General features: G+C 36.2%; 1 protein-coding gene across 4 annotated transcripts in view; it reads right to left on the bottom strand.

Moving 5' to 3' along the window:
- The window catches only part of Cdh8 (cadherin 8), a 354,582-nt gene that overhangs the window by 115,738 nt on the left and 216,914 nt on the right, over positions 1 to 21,930 (bottom strand). For all 4 annotated transcript variants that reach the window (XM_038312753.1, XM_038312755.1, XM_038312754.1 and 1 more), the window contains exon 7: positions 4,831 to 4,967. In XM_038312753.1, coding sequence (XP_038168681.1) covers positions 4,831 to 4,967 — 137 coding nt within the window. The remainder of the gene's footprint in view (positions 1 to 4,830; positions 4,968 to 21,930) is intronic.

Genomic DNA, 21,930 nt, shown 5'->3' with positions numbered 1-21,930 from the left:
ATCTTTAGTAAAAGACAGCCTGCTTTGACAATAACTGCTGCTGGGCATGTCAGGCCCCTTTATGTGAAAAAAAAACTTGCACTTTTCAAAGAAGGGCTGACTGTTGATGAAATGTATTATTATTTGAAATATGAGTTTAATTGCATATTAAATGCCTTCAAATGTCCTTTCATTCCTTTTCTTTCTGAGAAAACATTTTGAAGAAAGTTGAGCATGCTGTTTTTATGGTGCCAAGCTAGAGAACCCGAGAAGGAATTCTGCCAGCCAGCCATTTAAGCATTTGAATATGTGTCATATGATCCTGACTCCAGCAGGACCTAAACATGTTACTGCCTTCTCAATCCTGAACTGATTTTAACTGAGTATGCTCAAGGATGTGCTTGTGCTTAATATTATATGAATAAGTATTATATATACATAAATATATTATATATTTATTGTATGTCTGACCTAATATTCCCATTCTTTCTTTACTCCTTAACTCAGGTTAGGAAATAGGAATTAATGACAAGAATTCAGATTGAGCAGCATATGAAAAAGAAAGAATATTCAACTGAAGATTTTGTACTTTCTTTTATACCCCAACCTCTGTTATGTACAATATCCTGAACAAATCACTTACAGCATGTTCAAGTGTTACTGTCTGGATATCTATATAGTGCTATCTACTGTCAAGGGGTTATTTAAGGATTAAATGCTTTATATAGCTTATATAATTCTATCCCACTATTAAGTTCTTTAACATATTTGAACTCAAATGGGTCCTAACTGTTCTAATAAACAACAGCTATGTGGTATAGTTTCTGGAGATGGGTACAGGTGCTAGCAGAGATCTAGTACTCCTTTCTAATCTCTTGCTAACACATGGACATCTAACTCCAGCCACATGGGTCTCATGAGACATGCCAATTGATCAGGATGGCAGGCTCGATCTATAATCACTGAAATACTTTGGTAATACACACAGAGTGCTAACTCGGTCTCATTTAAATTAATCTGGCACAAGAGAATAAAGGATGACATCTCCATTCACAACCTAGGGAACAGATGGCCTTGCCTAAAATCCACTTCTTAACTTAATTTCATTTGTTTAAATCTTTTTCTCTGATGAGATGGCATCCTGACAGGAATTTTAAATTTTTCTCCTGGAAATGAATATTTCTCTATTATTATTAGAACCTTCTCCTGTGGTGTTCTGTTGTCCTGGATGGCTTTCATATACTTGTTAAATACAACAGACACCCTTTGAAATATATTTCCCAAGTCAGGGTCTATGACTGTCAAGATAAATATTGCATCAGACACTCCATAATCAAACTGAATCACAACTCTCTAAAACCTTTTCACAGTAATTCCACTTTTTCTAAGTTCTCATGATCTCATTTCTTTTACTTTACATCATGATTTCGAAAATGGATAATTTTCAAATTCTAGTGTTTTTTTACAAATAAAGCTTGCCCGAAGATCACAGTACAGAGCTACATTATAAAGGCTAGGAGCTGGTGGCTCCCACCTTTAATCCTAATACTTGGGAGACTCACACCTTTAATGCCAGCAGTATAGAGGTGGAGACTGTAAGGGATATGGCTTGGCAAAGAGAGGAATATAAGGAGGGAGAAGATAGGAGCTCAGGTGTAGTTTGGATAAGCAGTCTCGATATGCAGTCTAAGAAGGCTGTCTGAAGGCAGGAGTACCCCTTTGGTCAGAGAATTTGGGTAGAGGTAAAAGGTCTCTCTAGCGGCTGCCTGCAGTACTTCTCTGACCTCTCCGTTTTCACCCCCTAATATCTGATTCCAAGTTTTATTTATTAAGACCAATTAGAAATCATGCTACAACTAATTGTACATTTAAAGTTTTGAGATTCAGGCCTAATCAAGAATTTATTTTAAATGCAAAAATTAAATATATATGTTTTTTTATATTCTCATTCTTGTTAGCATTAAGAACATGACTACAAAAAAAATCAGATTGACCGTAGGTTACCATTTGACAATTTTACCTAAATTAGTTTTCTTGGCTGAAATAAACCACTTAAGGTCATTGAGGCTCTACTCATCAAGTTCAGTGAAATGAAATAAATGGACTGAGAATATGAGTCAATTAGTAAGCTGTTATATAACTGAGGAGACCTCAGCTCAAAATCCCTGAGCCCAACTTCAGCACCAGGAGACAAAGCAGAAGGATCTAGGAAGCTCACTGGCATTTGCCAATCAATCAAGCTAAAATGGATATGCACACATGCACACATGCACACACACACACACACACACAGAGAGAGAGAGAGACACAGAGACAGAGAGACACAGAGAGAGAGACACAGAGAGAGAGACAGAGACTTATTTCCACTTTCGTCAGTGACAAATCTGAGTGCTTACTATGATAATATGCTTCCAAAAAGTCTTATTTGGTTAATTTTCTTTTAGTTTTATTTTCCTATATTTGCAGCACTAATCATGTTAATCCTAACCAGCTGTTTCACTATTAGAGCAAGGGCTATTTTTCATTTTAATTTAAAAATATTTTTTTACTATCATCTTACATACATCAAGAGAAGGCCCTGTTGGCATTTTTTTCTCTCCATTAACATGGACCAGAATGGTTTCCCTCACCTTGTACCTCTCCCTATGTATATCTCAGCCCACCACCATGGACACTTTCTAGGGCCAAAGGAGGGGAAACTCTAAGAAAACTGTGTTTGGGGCTATTTTACTCCCTGTAGTATCCACACGGCAAGGAAAGAAAGGTGTGCATATCCCTGACAGGGCTTTGGTATTCTTGTCTTCCTGGAGTTAATAGCTTCTTGCCCCAGAACATCTGCTTTCTTTTGTCTTTCTCATCTTGTGATTCCTTGAAAATGAATCTTTTGTTTCTAGATTGCCCTGAAATGTTTCTTAAACACCTGTTTGGTGAATTCATTTACTTTTGTTCCTTAGAACAGAGTACATGATTGCTTATAATTGGGGCAACCTTGATGAATATTAAAACAGAGGCATCGTTCTCATTAAAATTGGAGCAGAGGTTCAGGTTAACTTGAGTAGATTGTATTCTATTCAGGAAAAAAAAATTATTTTAAAAGTAACTACTGCTTATACGTCTTATAAAAAACCATTTTTTTCCCTTCAGGGTTTCAATGGTCTTAAGCTAATGCAATGGAATTCACGTTTTCTTCTCTCTTAAAAGATGAAAGTGATAATGGCACTTGAGCACTCTAAATTATAAGCATTTCATGTCTGTACACTTCTGAATGGACTTAACACTTCTCCTAAACCCAGACCAGCAAAAGGTGTGCTTTGTTTTACTGTTTCCTTAATGTTACAGGAAGAAACTGCAGACACATTAAGGCCTTGGGGTGGGGGTGGGGGAGAGTATCTGAAACCAGGCAAGGCAGTTTCCAAGCCTCGTGTCCACTCAGACCCAGGCATTCGTTCCACTTAAATATGCTCTCAACCCACACCGATGCTGTTCTTCTGTATTTAGATTCTCTTGTGTGCGTTTCTTATTCGACAGGGTTTCATCATGTAGCCCTTGTCAAAAACAAACAAACAAACAAAAAATCGGGATCTCCATGTCTTCAGTGCTAGGATAAGAGGTTTGCCCCAGCACATCCAGCGACAATTCTTGTATAAAAGTCTCCACTCAGGAAACTCTTCCTAGCTCACAGGTGCATCCTGTTGTACACCTGGGTACCTATCTGTCCATCCCCATGTCTCAGAGATGCTTCCTTTGTTTTCACAGTCACTAGCAGAGAACAAAGTGTGGCTTTTAGAGTATATAGCTCTAATTTTACTCTGAACTCTCTCTGTGGTATACATAAGTGCCCATTATGCTTTATTAATGGTCCTCTTTCAGCATGTTTCTTTTGCTATGGATTAAAAACAAGGGTATTAATATTACCTTCATTTTCACATTTTCTTTATCACAGTGTTTCTCGAATTCAGTATCATCTCATTTGAATTTCGGCAGCTTTGAAGGTTTAATCATATCTTTCGCAGAAATGTATTTTAATTCTAGGCAATGTGTATTTTGGTTGGAAATAAAATAAAAAGAGTGTTCTTTTTATATTTTGTGTGTTGGTGTGTGTGTGAGTGTGTGCATGTGCTCATGAACACACATGTGCTCTTTCCAATACAGACACCTGTGAAGGGCATAAATTGGCTATGGGATGTCTTCCTCAGTCATTTCCCTATCTGATGTTTGGAGGTGAGATCTCTCACTGAGCCTTGAACTAGCTGTTTCAGCAAGACTGACTAATTAATTAACAAACTCTCAGGATCTGTCTGTCTTTACTCATAACCCTGAAGTTGCGATCAAACACTACCATACCTGACTTCCTGTGTGGTTGCTAGGGACTTGAATCCTCCCATTCACATTTTTTAGAAAAAAAATTAGTGAAGTAACATGCATGATTACAAAGACTCTGTCATATGAGTTTTTACTGTGAACCTATTGTATTAGCTTCATTAAATATAAAAAAATCCTCATTATCAAAGGCAGACAGAAGTGTTATTTTGTTAACACTACAAACTGATTCTCTATAAAACAGCAAATTTTACACATAGCTTTAAGAAAAATGTCATACTGAATTTTTATTAAATATTTTAATGGTCTATAATAAAAAATACAAAATATGCAGATATGAAAACGCTTCATTATAATATATATTATTAACATTTGTTAGTTAAGTAGAGTGTAAATTGCTTTGTGTTGGAATGATACAATGAAATAAATCCCAATAACAACATATCTAAACAGGACAGAGCCTTTATAGTGTAATCAATCAGTACCAAATGAATATATTCCCAAAAAGAGGAGACGAACCCAGACACTTACTGATTTCAGTAGCAATGATGGTGATGTTGTGCCAGACACTTAGTTCTCTGTCCAGTGGGGTTGCCAGTGTTATCTTCCCATCATCTGCATTGATGTTGAATTGTCTCTCCAAGTCAGTGTGACGGTCGATGGAAAACCTACAGAACAGAGAGATTATAATCTCCTTGTAGATTTTCTTGATGCTTACTTTCTACAACAGACCTTTAGTAATCCTTAGAGACTCATAGTTTTGAAGCCAAATGAACTTGGAAACTCTGAGGTATCGTAATTTGTAAAACAAAATGACTGAATGAGACACAGGAAACTTAATAATTATTGTCTAAGGAGCAATTAGATACATATGCAACATGGAGGTCATAAACCACCATCCGTTTCAATAGGTAGCATCTTCAAAAACTGATGCTGATGAAGAGTTAATTGGACAATCCATCACATTTATTAGACATCTTATGATAATTAGCCATTGCCACGTGATACAATATAAAACAACAAACTCGGGCCAAAGTAAGGTGTGCTGGCAGCATGTTATTCATTGCTGCTTAAAGAAATACTGGTTTTTGATAAAACTGCGTGTCATATAATTTTCGGTTAAGTGGAGTTGCCAGCATTATCTTCTTGCCATATGCTCTAACTATATAATGACTTAAATAGGTAGTTAGATAACTGTCTTTAGGTAAAATTCTTCCATCTTTTTAGCTTTTTATTCATTAGAAATTGCATATGCAGGTTTTAGACTAGATTCAAAGACCAGCAAAATGCTGGATAACATTATCAAATCCTCTACCAATTAACAATCACCACTAAAGTGTCTGGGATGGTACTAAAAGCTACTTAATGTTATGACATTTATTTATTGATAAATTCCTTAATCAAATGAAACAACTGAAGCTGTAACATCTGGTATAGTAATGGCTCAGCTACAAATAAAACTCAGACAGTGACTACTAGTTATATAATATAGGGAAAAGTCCATCTCAACTCTATAGGGTAATCGAAAAATTCACAACAGATTCAAGAATGTCACAACATAGGAATTAATAGTCTCAACAAAAATGTTGATGGTAGGGAGGTATTGATGATAAAACCTTGGAATCTACAGTACCGAGAGATGAGAGCAATTGCTCTTCTACTGTAAAATAATGGCTGAGTGAACGAATAAAGTTCCAAAGTTGCCTATAAAACATCTGGACAGACAATTGTTTGTCCCCCGTACTGTCTATACTCTGACTCTTAAAAAGAGCTAAAAATGCCTGCTGGATTAATTATCACTTTCCATACCCTAATTTCTTAAGTACAATTTCCAGGCATCCCTGGGTTCTAGTAATTCTAGTATTTTGCGCTGCTGTTATTACAAACATTGATGATTCAAGTTTCTCAGAGGCCACAGTAAATGAGAATTAGGCAAATCACTGATGCCTAATGAGCCCTTTTCCAATGCATGCTCCATGTCTATTTGGTGGTTATACTGTGAGGGACTGAAACCTCTAATCTAAACTAGTTGGCACAGTGTAATATATCTCCAACAAGGCTCCTTAATTATCCCATTTTTAAATTTAAATAATAAAGACAAGAAACTTCTTCAGAATTTTCTTGCGTTGATTTTTTTTTTTTGCTGCGTGTGTGTGTGTGTGTGTTTTATGTGTGTGTATGTGTATGCAGGTGTATGTATGGATGGATGTATTTGCATGTATGTACAAGCAGACGTAAAGGTTCAAGGCTAGTTTGGGGATCTTCATCAACACTTCCCCCACTTTAGTCTTTATAGCAGGTTCTCTCAATCATACCCACAGTTTGCTAGTTCAGGTAGTCCCTCTAGCTAACTTGCCCTGGGGGACGCCTGTTTTCTTCTTTAGAGACTGGTGGAGATTAAAACTCTGATCTTCTTGGTGGCACAGCAAGCTCTTTAACCACTGAACCATCTCTACAGACTGTTATGTTGGTGGTTTAGTGTACAGTATTGTTACTGGGTTACTTCATTAACACCTAACTTTTATCTCTTTGTAGAAAAATAATGAAGTACCTGTTATGTAAGAAATTAATGTGAAAAGAAAAAGAAAATTACCCGTAAGTCTTTGGTTCTTTGTAGATACTATCAATAGGACTGTTTATTGATGACTGTCAAAATTTCTCAACATGAAATCTTAATCTAACTGGAGTATTGGATAATGATGCGTCTCTAACTATATGTAAAAGGCACAAACTATACGTTCTGTTTGTGTTATTTAACTTCCCTACCTTTAACAAAGTCCTAGATAAAGACTTCAGTTTTTAGAGTGCCGGCATATTACAGACTTTATGTCGTCATTCATAGGAATTTATCAAATAATAAATGCAGTCATTGATTAATATTATAAATAAAACCATAGTAACATTACATGATTTCACAATGGAGATAACTGAACATAAAAAGTGACTCAGTTGAACATTCTTTTCCACCTGAACGGCATCAAGGAAGACTCCAGTGCTTCTAAAGAAGTTTATGTTGTATATTTCATTGCTAGTTTGAGTTCGTGATAAATTTTCTGAAGAATGAGTAACCTATGAGATAATTTGGAAACATCTGCTCAAGAAGAACATTGCAACACTGGATATTTACCATTACAGTGCTAGCTAGCTGTTCTTTCTGTACTTTATAGCATTCCAGGAACTCAAAGGCATGAGAATTGAATCATTTGTCCTCCTTTATATAAAATAGTATACCATTTGTGCATAAAATTTGAAGCTTTTGTCACAACTGCCCAGTTACTTTAAAAAGTTTTTAGACTATCTAAATTTCTAATGCAATATAAATTCTATGTAAAAATGCACATTGTTTTTGAAATAAGAAAAGAAATGGGACTGCGTACGTGTAGAACAGAGGCAACCATTCTAGATTTTATATCGTGATATATAGAGGAAACATGGAAAGTTTGAAGAGAGACTGAGGATATTTGAATGCTATAACACTCTTCTATGCTGGTCCAACCTATTATTTCATCCATACAAATTCAGAATAGCCTTCAGTGGATGAGTTTTGCTTTCCATAATTTTCTGAAATAGTCTGCATTTTCTATGGAATGTAAATTGTTTGGGGCCTAGAATATAAGGCTTCTAGATACAAAATAATACTATTATACCATGAATAGAATAACATTTTTTAAAATATTGGGGTATTTATATACACCATCTAATAAATAGAAATTTAGATTGAATATATGTGATTCCCTCTGAAACTCATTCATAGATCAAGTAAAAAAAAATGTTCAGCCTTGGATAGAGATATTATCTAGTTATTAATATTACTGTCAGAATTAGATACATAAGATACACTGTGATGACCAATATGAAATAAGCACAGCACAGCCTCAAGGGGTCTCATATTACTTATGGGTCAATATCACCCTTGGATGCTATATGTATATGTAATACTAGAAATTCAAAGGGGATACAGAGTATTAAGTTGGGATTTTTTTTGTTCCCCTGAAAATTATATTAGGAATCCAAATACCCTCAAAATTACAGGCTGCATGACTAAGAAGAGCCCCATCTGCTCTTCTTTTCCAAATGAAATCTAAGGGAATCAGAAAGCCCTTGCTAATCATATGTAGAGACAGTGGGATAGCAATCTACAGTCAAGCAATGAGGGAGGGACCTCATCAGAAACTGCTTTGCTGGCATCCTGGTCTCAAGCTTCCCAACCTCTGGTAGTTTGCAAAATAAAATACTATTGACTTAAGATGCCCAGTATATAGTATTTTGTTAAAACTTTCTATGACAGACAAGACTCAGTCTAAGATGTAATATCTTTTCTCAATTTAGAATCCACATTTTTTGAATATGCTAGTAATTCATAAGAATTAAAATGTGAGATCTAAGTAAAGATGATTTTCTAAATAAAATAATTAGGGTTTAGGCTTCTGAATGCCAGGAGGTTTTATAAACCTCTGGATAATTTTTAATCCACCTCATTTTCTCACAAATTCTACTCTGGTGTTTGAGAACATAGTTAATTTCTTTGTTTCTTCTTAGGCTATCAGGAAAACCCCAGGCCTTATTCCATCACATGTCCATAATGCTTGGAATAATATTCAAAAGTCACTGGTCTGGGTTCATAATTTTCTATCAAGGATTCATCATTAGCAAATTTGAGGGGAAAAAAAAGACAAAACACTCTCAAGGAAATATCAGTTGGCCTATGCACAACAAACCAGGGGTAACAATTTGAATTTTAGAATCCGATCTGTCATTATAAGTCCTGTAAATGTGACCATTGAGGCAAATATCTCAGAAGCCTACCCTGGTCAGTAAGCTGGTCAGAGGTTACTCCCATACTGCACTGAATACTGTAACAGAAGGTAGAACACAGGCTGACCTAAAGCCAGGACTCTTCAGCTGAAACTCAATTGAGGGGGATGGGAGTTACATAAGTCTCTTAGTCTTTGTTACCAGTCTATAAACTGTAAGAACATAATGATTTTACAGTCTATTGCTTTGCAATGAGATGAAAATAACAGATTGAAAGTATAAAAGTAAATATATCAATGATGAGACGTCTGAGGGACCAGACTGCTGTGGGAAAGAGAGTCCAGAAATAGAAAGATGTTAGCAAAGATCCTAATTCAAATAGTTTAATAGCTTCGGGAAGAGCAAACTGTCCTAAAAGACTCTAACACTATTCCCAAACTCTTCATGTTATTTGGCTACATCGCTATTCACCTCTGGGACTGTGGGTATCTCAACAGAAGATAGACTTCTCTAGAAGAGAAGAGAAACGACACTAGCTTTCTAGGTCATGAGTCTTCCAGAAGTCATCATTACCACTTGGCCCCAGTCTTTGTTGAGTTTTCTTTCTGAAGAATATCTCTCCTATTATTCTTCAAACATTTGTCTGACCTCTGCTCTTTACTTTCAAAGAAGAGAAAGTTTTATTCATACATAGCAACATTAAAATAGTTAGATTTTTTGCTGTTGTTATTAAAAAGTGCTAAGTGGATACAATAACTTATTGAGTAAGCTTATTATTATATGTGAATTGTGTTAATAAAAGGAGTGGAGAAAAGGGAGAAATGGAGAGAAAAGTTTGCGTCTTAGTATTAGTGTTCAAAAAGGAACTATAGTCTAGCTAATACATTGATTTTATTTACATGGTTAAAATGTCCTTATTCTTTTTGATGTTTTATGTATTTGATTTGTGGATCCTTCACACCATTGCTTATGATGTTTTAGTTGAAAGCTACAGCTTTGAGCAGAATAATCTGCACATTGGTGAATCACCTTCCTGCCACAATCAGAAAAACTTTTCATTAATAGAGTGGGAAGTTGAATGTGAGCAAATGAGAATCTTGGGTCATGATTTTATCAGCTTTAATGATGAGAATTTTGGAAATAGTTCCTTTCAAGTGTAAAGGACAGGTTTTAGAAGCCATATTATCTGTGATAACCAGCACTCATAAAAATCCTATTGAATTTTTTTTATTTGCAATCCACCCACCGCTTGGCTTTATCACAGTCTTCCTCTACAGTACAGTTGTGCTTCCTGGAAGTAATTATTTAGGACTTCACCAATTTTCTTACCTCTTATATATTTTTGAGTTTGGATGAGAAAGATTTACATCAGATTCATTTCTTATAATGCGCGCGCGCACGCGCACACACACACACACACACACAAACACACACACACTATGCCATACTTCTTAACTTTCTTTTCTTGACCTATCCCCATTCTAGGTCAAGAAAGAGAAGCCTCCATCCACAATGAATTCCTTTCCCACCTTTGCAGTTAAGAATATCAGAATGTTCCTTGGGTCCAAGTGACCGAGCACTGCTCAGCCAGGAAAAGTGAGGTGCAAGGATTCTCAGAAATGACTGCTCGTACCTGCTGACCTCTAACCAGACAGTACCAAGTGGTGACACTACCCCCATACTCTGTCACAATCCTTGGATAAAGTGGACTCAGGGAGGATATTACCTGAATTCTGTGTATACTGAAAACTTAAACAGCTGGCTAGTTTTTCCTTAAGAAAAATGGTATTTATTTATTTTCAGTTATTTGTATGTGTATGCGTGTTTTGCGGTAGGTATGTGCGTATGCAGGTGAGTGCAGCTACCTGTGGAGGGCAGAGACCTTGGATCCCCGAGGAGCTGGAGTTACAGGCAGTTGTGAGCGGTAGGATGTGGGTGTCAGAACCTAAACTTGGATTATCTGCCAGAGCCATATGTACAAATGGGTTTTTCCTTTTTTCATATCTTTTTTTTGTTTGTTTGTTTGTTTTTTGAGACAGGGTTTCCCTGTAGTTTCTAGAGCCTGTCCTGGAACTAGCTCTTGTAGAGCAGGATGGCCTCGAACTCAGAGATCCGCCTGCCTTTGCCTCCCGAGTGCTGATATCTTTTTTTTTAATTGACGTGTTATCTGTCATCTGCTGCAACTGTGAGGCAAGGGCTGATAAGGGGAGAAGTGGACAGGCACAAAACTTGGCGGCTGTTACCCAAAGCAAGTTTGGTGGTCAAAATGAAAAATTTCTGACACCAGCTTCAACATTTTGGATTTGTTTGTTTGTTTGTTTTGAGATACAGTCACATCATGTAGCCCGAGCTTGCCTGGAATTCATTAATATAGACCAGGTTGACTTTGATTCTCCTGCTTCCACTGCCCAAGTGCTAGGATCAGTGTGAGCCTCCCCACCTGGCTCACACCTGGCTACTCACTTAAGTTTTTAACTTCATTTCAAGAAAAAAAAAAAAAAAAAAAAACCTTGAACCTTACAGAAAAAGTCAAGATTTCCTGAGTCAATTGGGAATATGGAGGGGAGGGGAAGTGTGGAAGGGGAGATTGGAGGAAGGAAGGGGAGTGGAGAAAATGTATAGCTCAATAAAAATAATAAAAAATATTAGAATGTAACAATTTGATGATTTGATCACTTGCAAAATTTATCAGGTCCTTTGGTTAGTCCCTGTGATTCCAGGTCCACACAGTCAAACTGCAGATTGAATAAGAAATATACTCCAGAGGTTTACTTATTATTATAACAACCCTATTAATAAACAGCATGGTGTATACTGCATTTTCTAATGGTGATGTTGGGGAACTATCAGATGATTTTCTAAAGGCTTAATTTATTCATTTCTAACCACTCTGCTAAGTACTGTTATTTCCGTTTTAATGTCACCTCATAAAAGATTGCCTATGTGCAAATGTTAACATTTCCTTTAAACAAGGCGATGTATTGTAGTTTCTCAGGCTGTAATCCAAAGTGTTGTGGAAAGAGTTTTTATTATGGAAGATACTTGCACAGCTATCGTTACATTAAGCATTGACAAAGGCATTTGAAATAGTATTATATCGGAGTTCCATATGAAGAAAAACATAATGTTGTGACATTCCTCCCTGCAATTGTCAAAGGAAGGAGAATGAAAACTCAACCTATATGTTTTGGATGTATCTTTCATTTTAGTTTAGGTCAAATAAAGATATTTTAGTTTCCAAATATAGTTCAGTCTGCTTGTCTTTTTTTTCTCTGTGTGTGTAATGTGTGTGTGTGTGTGTGTGTGTGTGTGTGTGAGAAGAGAGAGAGAGAGAGAGAGAGAGAGAGACAGAGAGAGAGAGAGAATATGTATTATTACAACTTGCTGCACATACACATTGTTACAATAACTTTACAAATTGTATTATGTACAAGTTTATTCAGTATTGGAAGACAAAAGCCATACTCTAAAGCAATGGTTCTCAACTTGTGAGTCATGACCCCTTTGGGGTTGCATGTAAGTTATGTACATTACAATTCATTACACTATCACAATTCCAGTCATGAAGTAGCAAAAAACCACAATTGTACATAATTGTACTGTTGGGAATATCCACAACATAGAAAACTGTTTTAAAGGGTCACATCATTAGGAAGGTTAAGAACCACTACTTTAGAGCAAGCTCACAGTTTCCTAATATTTTCCACTATACCCTACTTCCTAAACAGCCCATTGGTTGTAAAATATTGTTTTAATATATGTTACATCTGTTCATGCTATGGAATAGTCCTTTAATGATATAAATATGTAGTGTATTCTTTTGTGTTACATTTGTTTTACTCTGTGACGCTGTGTTACTTTGCCTGTCTAAAACACCTGGGTGGTCTAATGCAGAGCTGAATGGCCAATAGCTTGACAGGAAAGGAAAGGCAGGGCTAGAAGGCAGAGAGAATAAATAGAAGGAGAAATCTGAGATGATGAAAGAATGAGAAATGAAGCAAGAGAAGAATAGGATGATACAAGAGGCCAGCCAACCATCTATGCAACCACCCACGGATTAAGGAGGAAAAATTATTGCTATGGCGGTTGGACGCTTAAAAGAAATCTCACACTAGCTCAGAATCGAGAGATAGATAGTCATTTATTAAGGGGTAAACTCACAAATCAGAATTCTCTGCTTGACCAGTTGAATCACGCGATCCAAAGGAGCAGCCGGCGGGAACAGAGCAAGGGGAATCAGAGAGAAGAAGCAGAGCACACACATTTGGCTTCCCTGTAAATAATACAAGAGGCCACGCCCCAGGAGGCAGGCAAATACTGCTGTAATACTTCCTACAGCATGTTATAGAATAAAGAAAGATAAAAGCCTAGAGGCATAAGGTAAATGCGATAATTTAAGCTAAGAAGAGCTAGCTAGAAGTAAACCAAGTTAAAATCAGGAATTTATAAGTAATAATAAGCCTCTGTTAGGTTTATTTGGGAGCTGGATGACGGCCCCCAAAGCGTAAAAAGAACCTAAGAAAAACAACACCATCTATCAAAAGTACTATGTTTTGATGATCTATCCCTTGAAGTAGGTTTATCATAGTGATAGATACAAAATTAATGATACAAAGTAAGTATGAGAGCAACTAGCTCTATTAATGTCCTAGCATTTTCTTACTGTACAAAAGCTATGATATTAGGCAGTTGTGAATTTCTCTTGTTTAACAGCCTATATATGACAAAGGCAATATAAGTATATAGCTTTCTTGGAGCTAAGAGTGAGGCAAGAAAAGAGCCAAAAAGAATATAATTCTACAAAAAAACTATTTCTATCAAAAATAGAAAAGAAAAATCCAGTATAGGCATATGTTCTGTGTGTCTGCAGAGTTTAAGCAGGACAATGACAATTTTGTTGCGGGATATTTGTACACTGTGAGTTATTTGTACACCATCTCTATTACTGTGATTGGTGTAATAAAAAGCAGAATTACAAATAGCTAGGCAAGAGGTAAAGGAGTGATTTCCAGGAACAGAAAAGAAATCCAGGCAAGCAGGAGAAGCCAAGAGAGGAAACAGGTAGTGCAAGATGGAGGACAGTTAGCGCCACACGATGGAATATAGGTTGATATAAGTGTGTCAATTCAAGTTATAAAAGCTAGTTGAGAACAAGCCTAAACTATAGGCTGTGCTTTCATAATTAAGAAGTTTCCATGTGATTATTTGGGTGCTGACTGGCAGGACAGAGAATCATTTATGCATTATACAATTGGACACAAAGTTAGTAATCAGTGAAGAAGTGTACCAAGTAAAGAATCAAGCAGGAGATTACAGATGAAACTGAGGAGAGTTTGATTTTAAGAAATGGAAAGTCATTTGGAAGACTATTTATAACCTTCATTGTTCACCTTGCAGACACAGGAATTTCCACCAGTTCAGTGACTACACCAACACAAAGATATCAAGGCATCCTATGTTGAAAGGTAGCTTTTAGCACTATTAATCAAACTAATTTTATCTTCTCTGTCCACAAACAGCATTCAAATTAGGCAAATGCTACACAGACAAAATGATGGAAATAGTATATCACCACCTAGCAGTCAATATAGATCACACCCAAAATTAATACTTCATTAAACATTGAACTAATTATATCATTTCAATCTTTTATTATTTTGATAAGCCTTATAAATTAATTTATTTAATTATTCATATAAAATGAGAGAGTCATCATATAAAATTAAACTACATTCATTACCCTAAAGCTTATAGTTGTAAATAAAGATACTATATATTTCCACAATAACAAAGCTAATAAAATTATATGTATAATATACTGAGCATGGCACTATAATAAGCAATAAGCACACTACAAATGCTAAGTAATTATCAGGAAGAATGATTTTGATCAGCCTCTTTATTTTTAGTTTTGATCAAACTTGTACACAATGCAGGAAAGTTACTCAGGAAGAAGTATGCAATGCAGGAATCACAGATAGTATATTATTGTATCAAGGCAGTTTGGGTGAAAATTTTGTAAATTTACTTATGTTTTGGAATTTTAGCTGAATATCAGACCCAGTTAGGAATAGCACAAGTTATTGTAGTCAGTGCTGGAATTTGCTTGTTAGTAAAATGTGTATACTAGCTGTTACAAATTAGTAATAAAAGGATATCAAAATCACATGTTTAATTGACTAATATACAAAAGAAATAACCCAAGTACAACTTCTAAGTATTCTGCCATATGTAACTCTTTCTGTGTCATAAAATAGTTTAATACCATAAACTCCCATCTCCTAATTGAACATCTGTTGCCTTTATATATTTTTTAAACAAAGCCCAACATCATACATCTTAATTCCAGGTGATGTTAGCTTGAATGTTGCCAAAGAGCCCCTGTGATTACACCCTTCTAACCATCATCAATCCACACCTGCCCTGGCTAAAATCAGATCCTTCCTTTGGGATGGCAGCTAAGCCTTTTGCTCTCTTTTCTATTGTTGAATATATCTTCCATAGTTTTTGACCATTTGCCTGTACATCGTAAACGTTATTGTCATCACTACCATTGTGTGAGAGTCTTCCTGGGGAGTCCTATGCAAATGTCTATGCACTCCATCTAGGCAACTGAGGATAACAGACCAAATTTAAGCAACCTCCAAGGTCCAACTTAATAAGCGAATAAATTACTACTGATTTGCTTATAGACATATGGATAAAGGGCTATTTACGCTAGCAGAGATGGCTAAAAGATAGCTAAACCACCCAAATGTCACCCCGGCACAGGTGAGAGCTCACGAAGACTGAAAACCTGGAGTGTACGGTGCAACTTGAAGAAAATTCAACAAGTCGCCCCTTATCTTTCTGGCCATCTTAACTGCTTTGCCTCTTCTGTTTAGCTGAGCAAGCCTGAGAGTTGCTTTTCAGTAGCACTTCCTAGATACATGACCATGGAGAAGAAGGAGTGTGAGGTAGCATAATGTGTCTTGTTATTTTCAGGGACTTTCTAAAATTTCTGAGTTGCTTATTTCAGGAGTTTAACAGTTTTTTCTGGAAGATGAATATTTCACCTGCTTTTAGAACTTATGTTTTAAGGAGATTCTCTACCATAAGGGATATTTTTGTCTTGCACGAGAGTGCTACGCAACAACTATAAAGCTGCAAGTATCTGTAGGTCATCACAAATCCGATTTATACTGAGGGACTTGTTAAAGGGCAGAGAAACAAGGGCAAAGCTCCCCCTCTGGTTGCAATCAGATGTCCTTAATAGAGTGGATCTAATAGACTTTCTATAGAACAAGAAAACAGAAATTTTCCACTTTCAATGTGTGAGCTCTCCTGAGATGAGCCTGTGTTTTTCTTCTACACCATAAGTCAAATCTGATTGTCCTTCATCAACAGCAAGAGTGGTTGTGCAGTGCAGTTTCAAATTGGAATGTAGAAGTGTAATGCAAAATACTTTGTTCAAATAATGCCCATAAATACCTCGATATAAAATTAGACTTCAGTATACCCTTGCCATGATGTAGATAAGTGGCTTATTCTTATTCTTTGCTCTTATGAGTAAAATGATGTAAAACACGGCTACTCAGATTCTTCAAGATTCTTAGTTTCTTTCAAAATATAAGCATTTTTACTAAGGTGTGTTTTTTTTTTTTTTTCCTGATGAGTACCGGTACGTTACCAAAGACAAGATGTAAAACAGCTGTTTTTAAACTCTATCAATACTTTCCTTTCGTATTTCTAACTCTAATGACTGTTATCCTAGTTTTAAAACACTAAATCTTTTGTTTTAAAATATTTTATTAACTCATGCAAATCAATAGTTAATGACAGTCACCAGTCACTTTCACCCTGCCCCCCCCCCCATACCGCAGTGATAGAATTCAGGCCATTTGATTTGTTATTTTGGTATTAGTTTCTGAGATTATCCAACAATTACGAATGTATTTATAGGAAGAAAACACATGCTCATAAATGTGGTAGCATTCTAAGGACTAGAACAGGCAGTTAGAATTGTGAATTTATGGACAAGACTCTAGAACCCTAGGAAACTACCCTAGTGTGTGTGTGTGTGTGTGTGTGTGTGTGTGTGTGTGTGTGTGTTATATGTATATATATGTATATATATGTATATATATGCACATATATATATATATATATAGAGAGAGAGAGAGAGAGTGATAAGTAAGTGCCCTGTGATGTTAGTGGTTTGATATTCCATTCTGTCAAAACGTGAACAAATAAACTAGTCTCCAATGTGTTTAATCATTAAGAATGAGCTATAGTCCACAACTTTAGATACCATGAGGGATGAGGTTAGAAATTCACTTCTAGCAGTACATGCTCTATAGCCTTCTTGAGTGTCAGAGATATCTGTCCCTGGTCTAGTTATTGTCAGGAAAACAGTGATAGAGACCCTTGCAATTCTGCATGAGGAAGACCTCCTGTGCTTAACAGTATTATCTGAAAAAGACCCTCTAGTCTGAAGAAAGTGATTTTTTTACTTGAATATTTTTCTTCTCCATTTGTGGCTTCTGCTTCTTTTTTTCTTTTGTGAACTCTGCCCCTGCCAGCTGGAGGTGGCACCTTTAATCCTAGCAGTCGTGAGGTAGAGACAGATGGATCTCTGTGAGTTCAAGGCCAGCCTGGTCTACAAGAGTTAGTTCCAGGACAGGCTCAAAAGATATATATATATATATATATATATATATATATATATATATATATATCCCGCTGTCTTAAAAAAAAACAAAAACATAAGCTCTGACCTCTAGCATGTCTTATATTCCAATGCTTTTCTACAGATTATTCTAATCTGTAATAGATTAGTCACTAGAAATAAGGACATGTTTAATTCCCAGAATTAATATGATAACACATTAATAAAATATACATGACATCACCCCTACTTAACTCTAAATACATATGAATAAAGACTAAGAAAGTGTATCTCTTGCTGAATCCACACTATATTATTGAATATATGCTAGATTTTAGTGAATGTTCTACATTAAGGGCACTCAACATGAAATTTTGTTCATGCTTTTACATGTAAAAATTCAACCAGAATTAGTGAAAGTCTCAAAATATAGAAAGAGTGAAAGAAGAGCCAGGTAAAATTGGTCAGCAGCCTCAGTTCTACATAACTCTTAACATCACTTAAATCAAGAGAAAGAATGAAGCAGGTAGCAGATCAAGATTCCAGTGTCAGTTCATGGAGAAAACGAAGCCTCCTCTCCAAGCAGTACTTCAATAGAATTTGCCAGCATTCTCCTTTCATAGCCTGGGTGGTAATTTGTTTTTCTCTACCATGCCAAGAAGGAGGACAACTTTAGCCCTAGGTAGAGATCTCAGTGGATATAAGAATAGCCACACAAACATGAAAACTTGAAATTGAATACCCGGGGAGAAGTCATGGAAAGGTGCATAGTGTCCCTGCTTTGAGTTGAAGACTGATAGAGGGAGAATCTCTGAAAACATGTATGCCAATTAGTCAGGTGTTCCTAGCAGTAAATAGGAGAAATCTGTCTCTAGGTGGGAGATGAAAGCAATGACCAAATGAATGATTTTTTTTCCCTTTGTTTTGTTTTACTGAGATAGCAGGATCTCTCTGTGTAGATATGACTGTCCTGGAACTATCTACATAGACCATGTTGACCATGAACTCACAGAAACTGCCTGCCTATGTCTCCTAAGTGATGGCACTAATGGTGTTTTCTTATTTCTGTATGTGGGACCCATGGATATTAGCAATTCGAGTCAGCAAGGAAATGCCAATTCCCATTACAGGTAGCTGTGTTCAATCAAGACTAGTTTAACTGATTACAAAAGTTTTGCAGAAATATTTTAGAAATCTTATCTGAAAAGTGCCTCTGAGGCAAAATGGAATCCCGAAGAGCCATTGCATTTAGTTATTGAGTTGAATCTGTGTGAAGACAACTCCTGTGTTCTTAGTAGGGAAGACAGCGAACTTCTTTAGAGTAGATGTTCTCAGCCTCAGCCACCCTGTCTCTGTTACACTCTGTAGCTATAGCAAGTAGAAAAACAGGAGTGACTTCATGCTCGTTCACAGGCTGACAACACAGTCAACAATTTCGTTAACATCATTAATTCTTCTCCCTTTTATCGGTTTATTAACTATAAAATCAGAGATGAAGTCATCAAGAAAAAAGAAGACATGTAGTTTGTTGTGACTGAGCATTGATATATTTTTATAGATCTTTATTGAGCTCTACATTTTTCTCTGTTCATCTCCCCGCCTCTCCCCTTCCCTCCCTTTCAAGCCTCCCCTAAAGTCCCCATGCTCCCAATTTACTAAGGAGATCTTGTCTTTTTCTACTTTTTAATCACTGGTGGGTCATGATCTAGAGCCCAGAGGAGCATATGAACTCAAGTGTCCTCATTTCAGCAGGGAACTTTGCATGTTCTGGATGCTCTACAGAGCTCACAGGTGGTTCGTGCTGTGTTCCACTCATTTTCAGAAAATCCTTCAACTCCCTGTCAAAGGAACTTAATGGGTGATCCTAGAGCAAGGAAAGTAGCGTTCAAACTTATCTGCCCACAGTCTCTGTGTTACATAGAATACCCTAGGGAATGGCTGTCCTTGGAGAAAGGTAATGTGGTTTGATTTTCAAATTTAGCAGGAGCAAATGCACTTTTATAGTATTAAAAAAGGCTTTGTTCAACACTGGTCTGGCGTGTCTCTCTCTGGAAAATTTACAGGAGGATATAATTTTGAGCTGACTGCAAGCGAAGATGCTATTTAGAGCCATACATAATGAAATAAACCCCTTAGTTATGAATCAGTTATTATATTTCACTGAACTCCAACTGTTTCTTTCTCACTGCTTAATTTCATTCTCGCTTTTGTTATTACGCCTAAAGAAACCATTTTAGCATTTTTTTGCATGCACTTTGAGAATCAAAAATTCCATCTACAGGTTTTCGGCTTTTTGCCTCTAATTGCTCCACTGGTTTTTCTGGCTGCTTTAATAAATAATATTGTCTGCATTCTGCTAGTCCAAGAACTCTGTTTATTTATTATTTCTCTAAGTAGAAAAGGTATTTTTTGAAAAAGAGAGAGGAAGACAGAACAGACACACATACACAAAAAACCAAAACAATAAATAGAGTCCGCACTCCAAATTAGCACAAGTTTCTCTATAAGATGACATAGTTTTACGTTAACTTCATTAAACAGCTATAGTTGCTTCTACTCAGATTTCTTAAGGAAACCATTCTTTACACTTGACTCTACGGCTCTGTAGTCTGACTTGGTTCATCATAGAAATATACTATGTATTAGAGGATAGCTAAGCTAACTATGAAGGGATTGGTTTTCCTAAAGTTATTCAATCATACTTGTTACTTGTTATAGAGCATGAACAAAGTCATGGGATATATCTTTCTAAGGAAAAACTTTCTGGAAATTGTGAGTTCAATTAGTATAACAAGGAGAACAACCTGAAATGTGAATGAGTGATTAGATGTTTTTGTAAACATAAATGAATGAATGAATGTGCATATATAACACCATATGCTGAATTAGTTACAACCAGTTTAGATAGAACAGAAAGGCTTTTAAATGGTATTGAGAGAGTCTGTATTTTAAGATGGAAAGAATAAAACTTCTGTATGGGGAAATGTGTATAGACATCAAATAAATCAAGTTTTAGTTATTTAAACATATTAGGTTCCTGTAACAATACCCTTGTCAATTTCAGGTAGGAATTAAAATCACGCAGCATCCGTGCAAAACCGCATGGACTTTCCTCAAAACATTAAAAATCAAACTGCAATCTGATCTCATGGTCTCAGTTCTGTGTATTTACCCGAAAAGAAGTGATATAAGCATCTTAAAGCCATATAAGTATTCTCATGTTCACTGAGACATCATTCATAGCTTTCAGGAGAGGAATCGTATGTACGATGTCTATTTAATAATGTTAGATAAGTAAAATGCAACACATATAGTATGTATATATATAATATATTTATACATATACAATATTATAAAATACATAAATACAATATTATTCAGCCAGAAAAAATAAGGATATCAAAATCTATTAAAATATAAGTAGCCCTTGGAGACTTTGTAGTAATCCAAATGAGCTGAATGAAATGAAATAGTAACAAAAAGAAAAGACTGTGTGGTTTGCTTATATAAAGAATGTAATATAATTAAATTCATTTAGAGAAGTGATGACAGCCATGGGAGAGTGGAATAGAGGAGCTGCTGATGGATGAACAAGCATGAATTTAGTTACACGGGTCTGTGCTCATAGGTTACAGCACTGGGCTGAACCCTATACAATGTCATGAGTCTCTCTCTCTCTCTCTCTCTCTCTCTCTCTCTCTCTCTCTCTCTCTCTCTGTCCTACACACACACACACACACACACACACACACACACACACACATTCACAGACACACAAAGGTGTATTATTGCAAGACTGAAAAGGGAAACCAGCCAATGTAGAGTATTATTCCAAATTAATTTGATGATTTGTATAGTCAGAAATGCTTGTCTTTAGGCATCACCGGTGACGTTGGTGGCAAAAAGTGTTTTCATGACAAGAGCTCATTACCAGCCTGCCTGGCAACCAAAATGAGGCAGAAAAATGCCATCATACCAGGAGAAAACAGCAACACACTGCTCTTGTGTCAAGTGGGTCCTTATGCTCAAGAGATGGATCAGGACAACAGACGATGTGGCCACTGTGATCCGGTGTCAATCACCTATTCCCTTACTAAGTGGCCATTGGCCTGACTTTTAATTTCAGCAGTTTATGCAATTATATTCAAAGTGAATATTCTGAAAACAACAGAAATCTACCAGTTTAAAAAGAGCCACCTTTCACTTCAAAACCACAGTGACTCCCAGAA

Source organism: Arvicola amphibius, chromosome 15 (assembly GCF_903992535.2).
Source record: "Arvicola amphibius chromosome 15, mArvAmp1.2, whole genome shotgun sequence".
Taxonomy (NCBI): Eukaryota; Metazoa; Chordata; class Mammalia; order Rodentia; family Cricetidae; genus Arvicola; species Arvicola amphibius.
The sequence above is the reverse complement of the archived record's forward strand: the minus strand, read 5'-3'. Positions and strand labels throughout refer to the sequence as shown.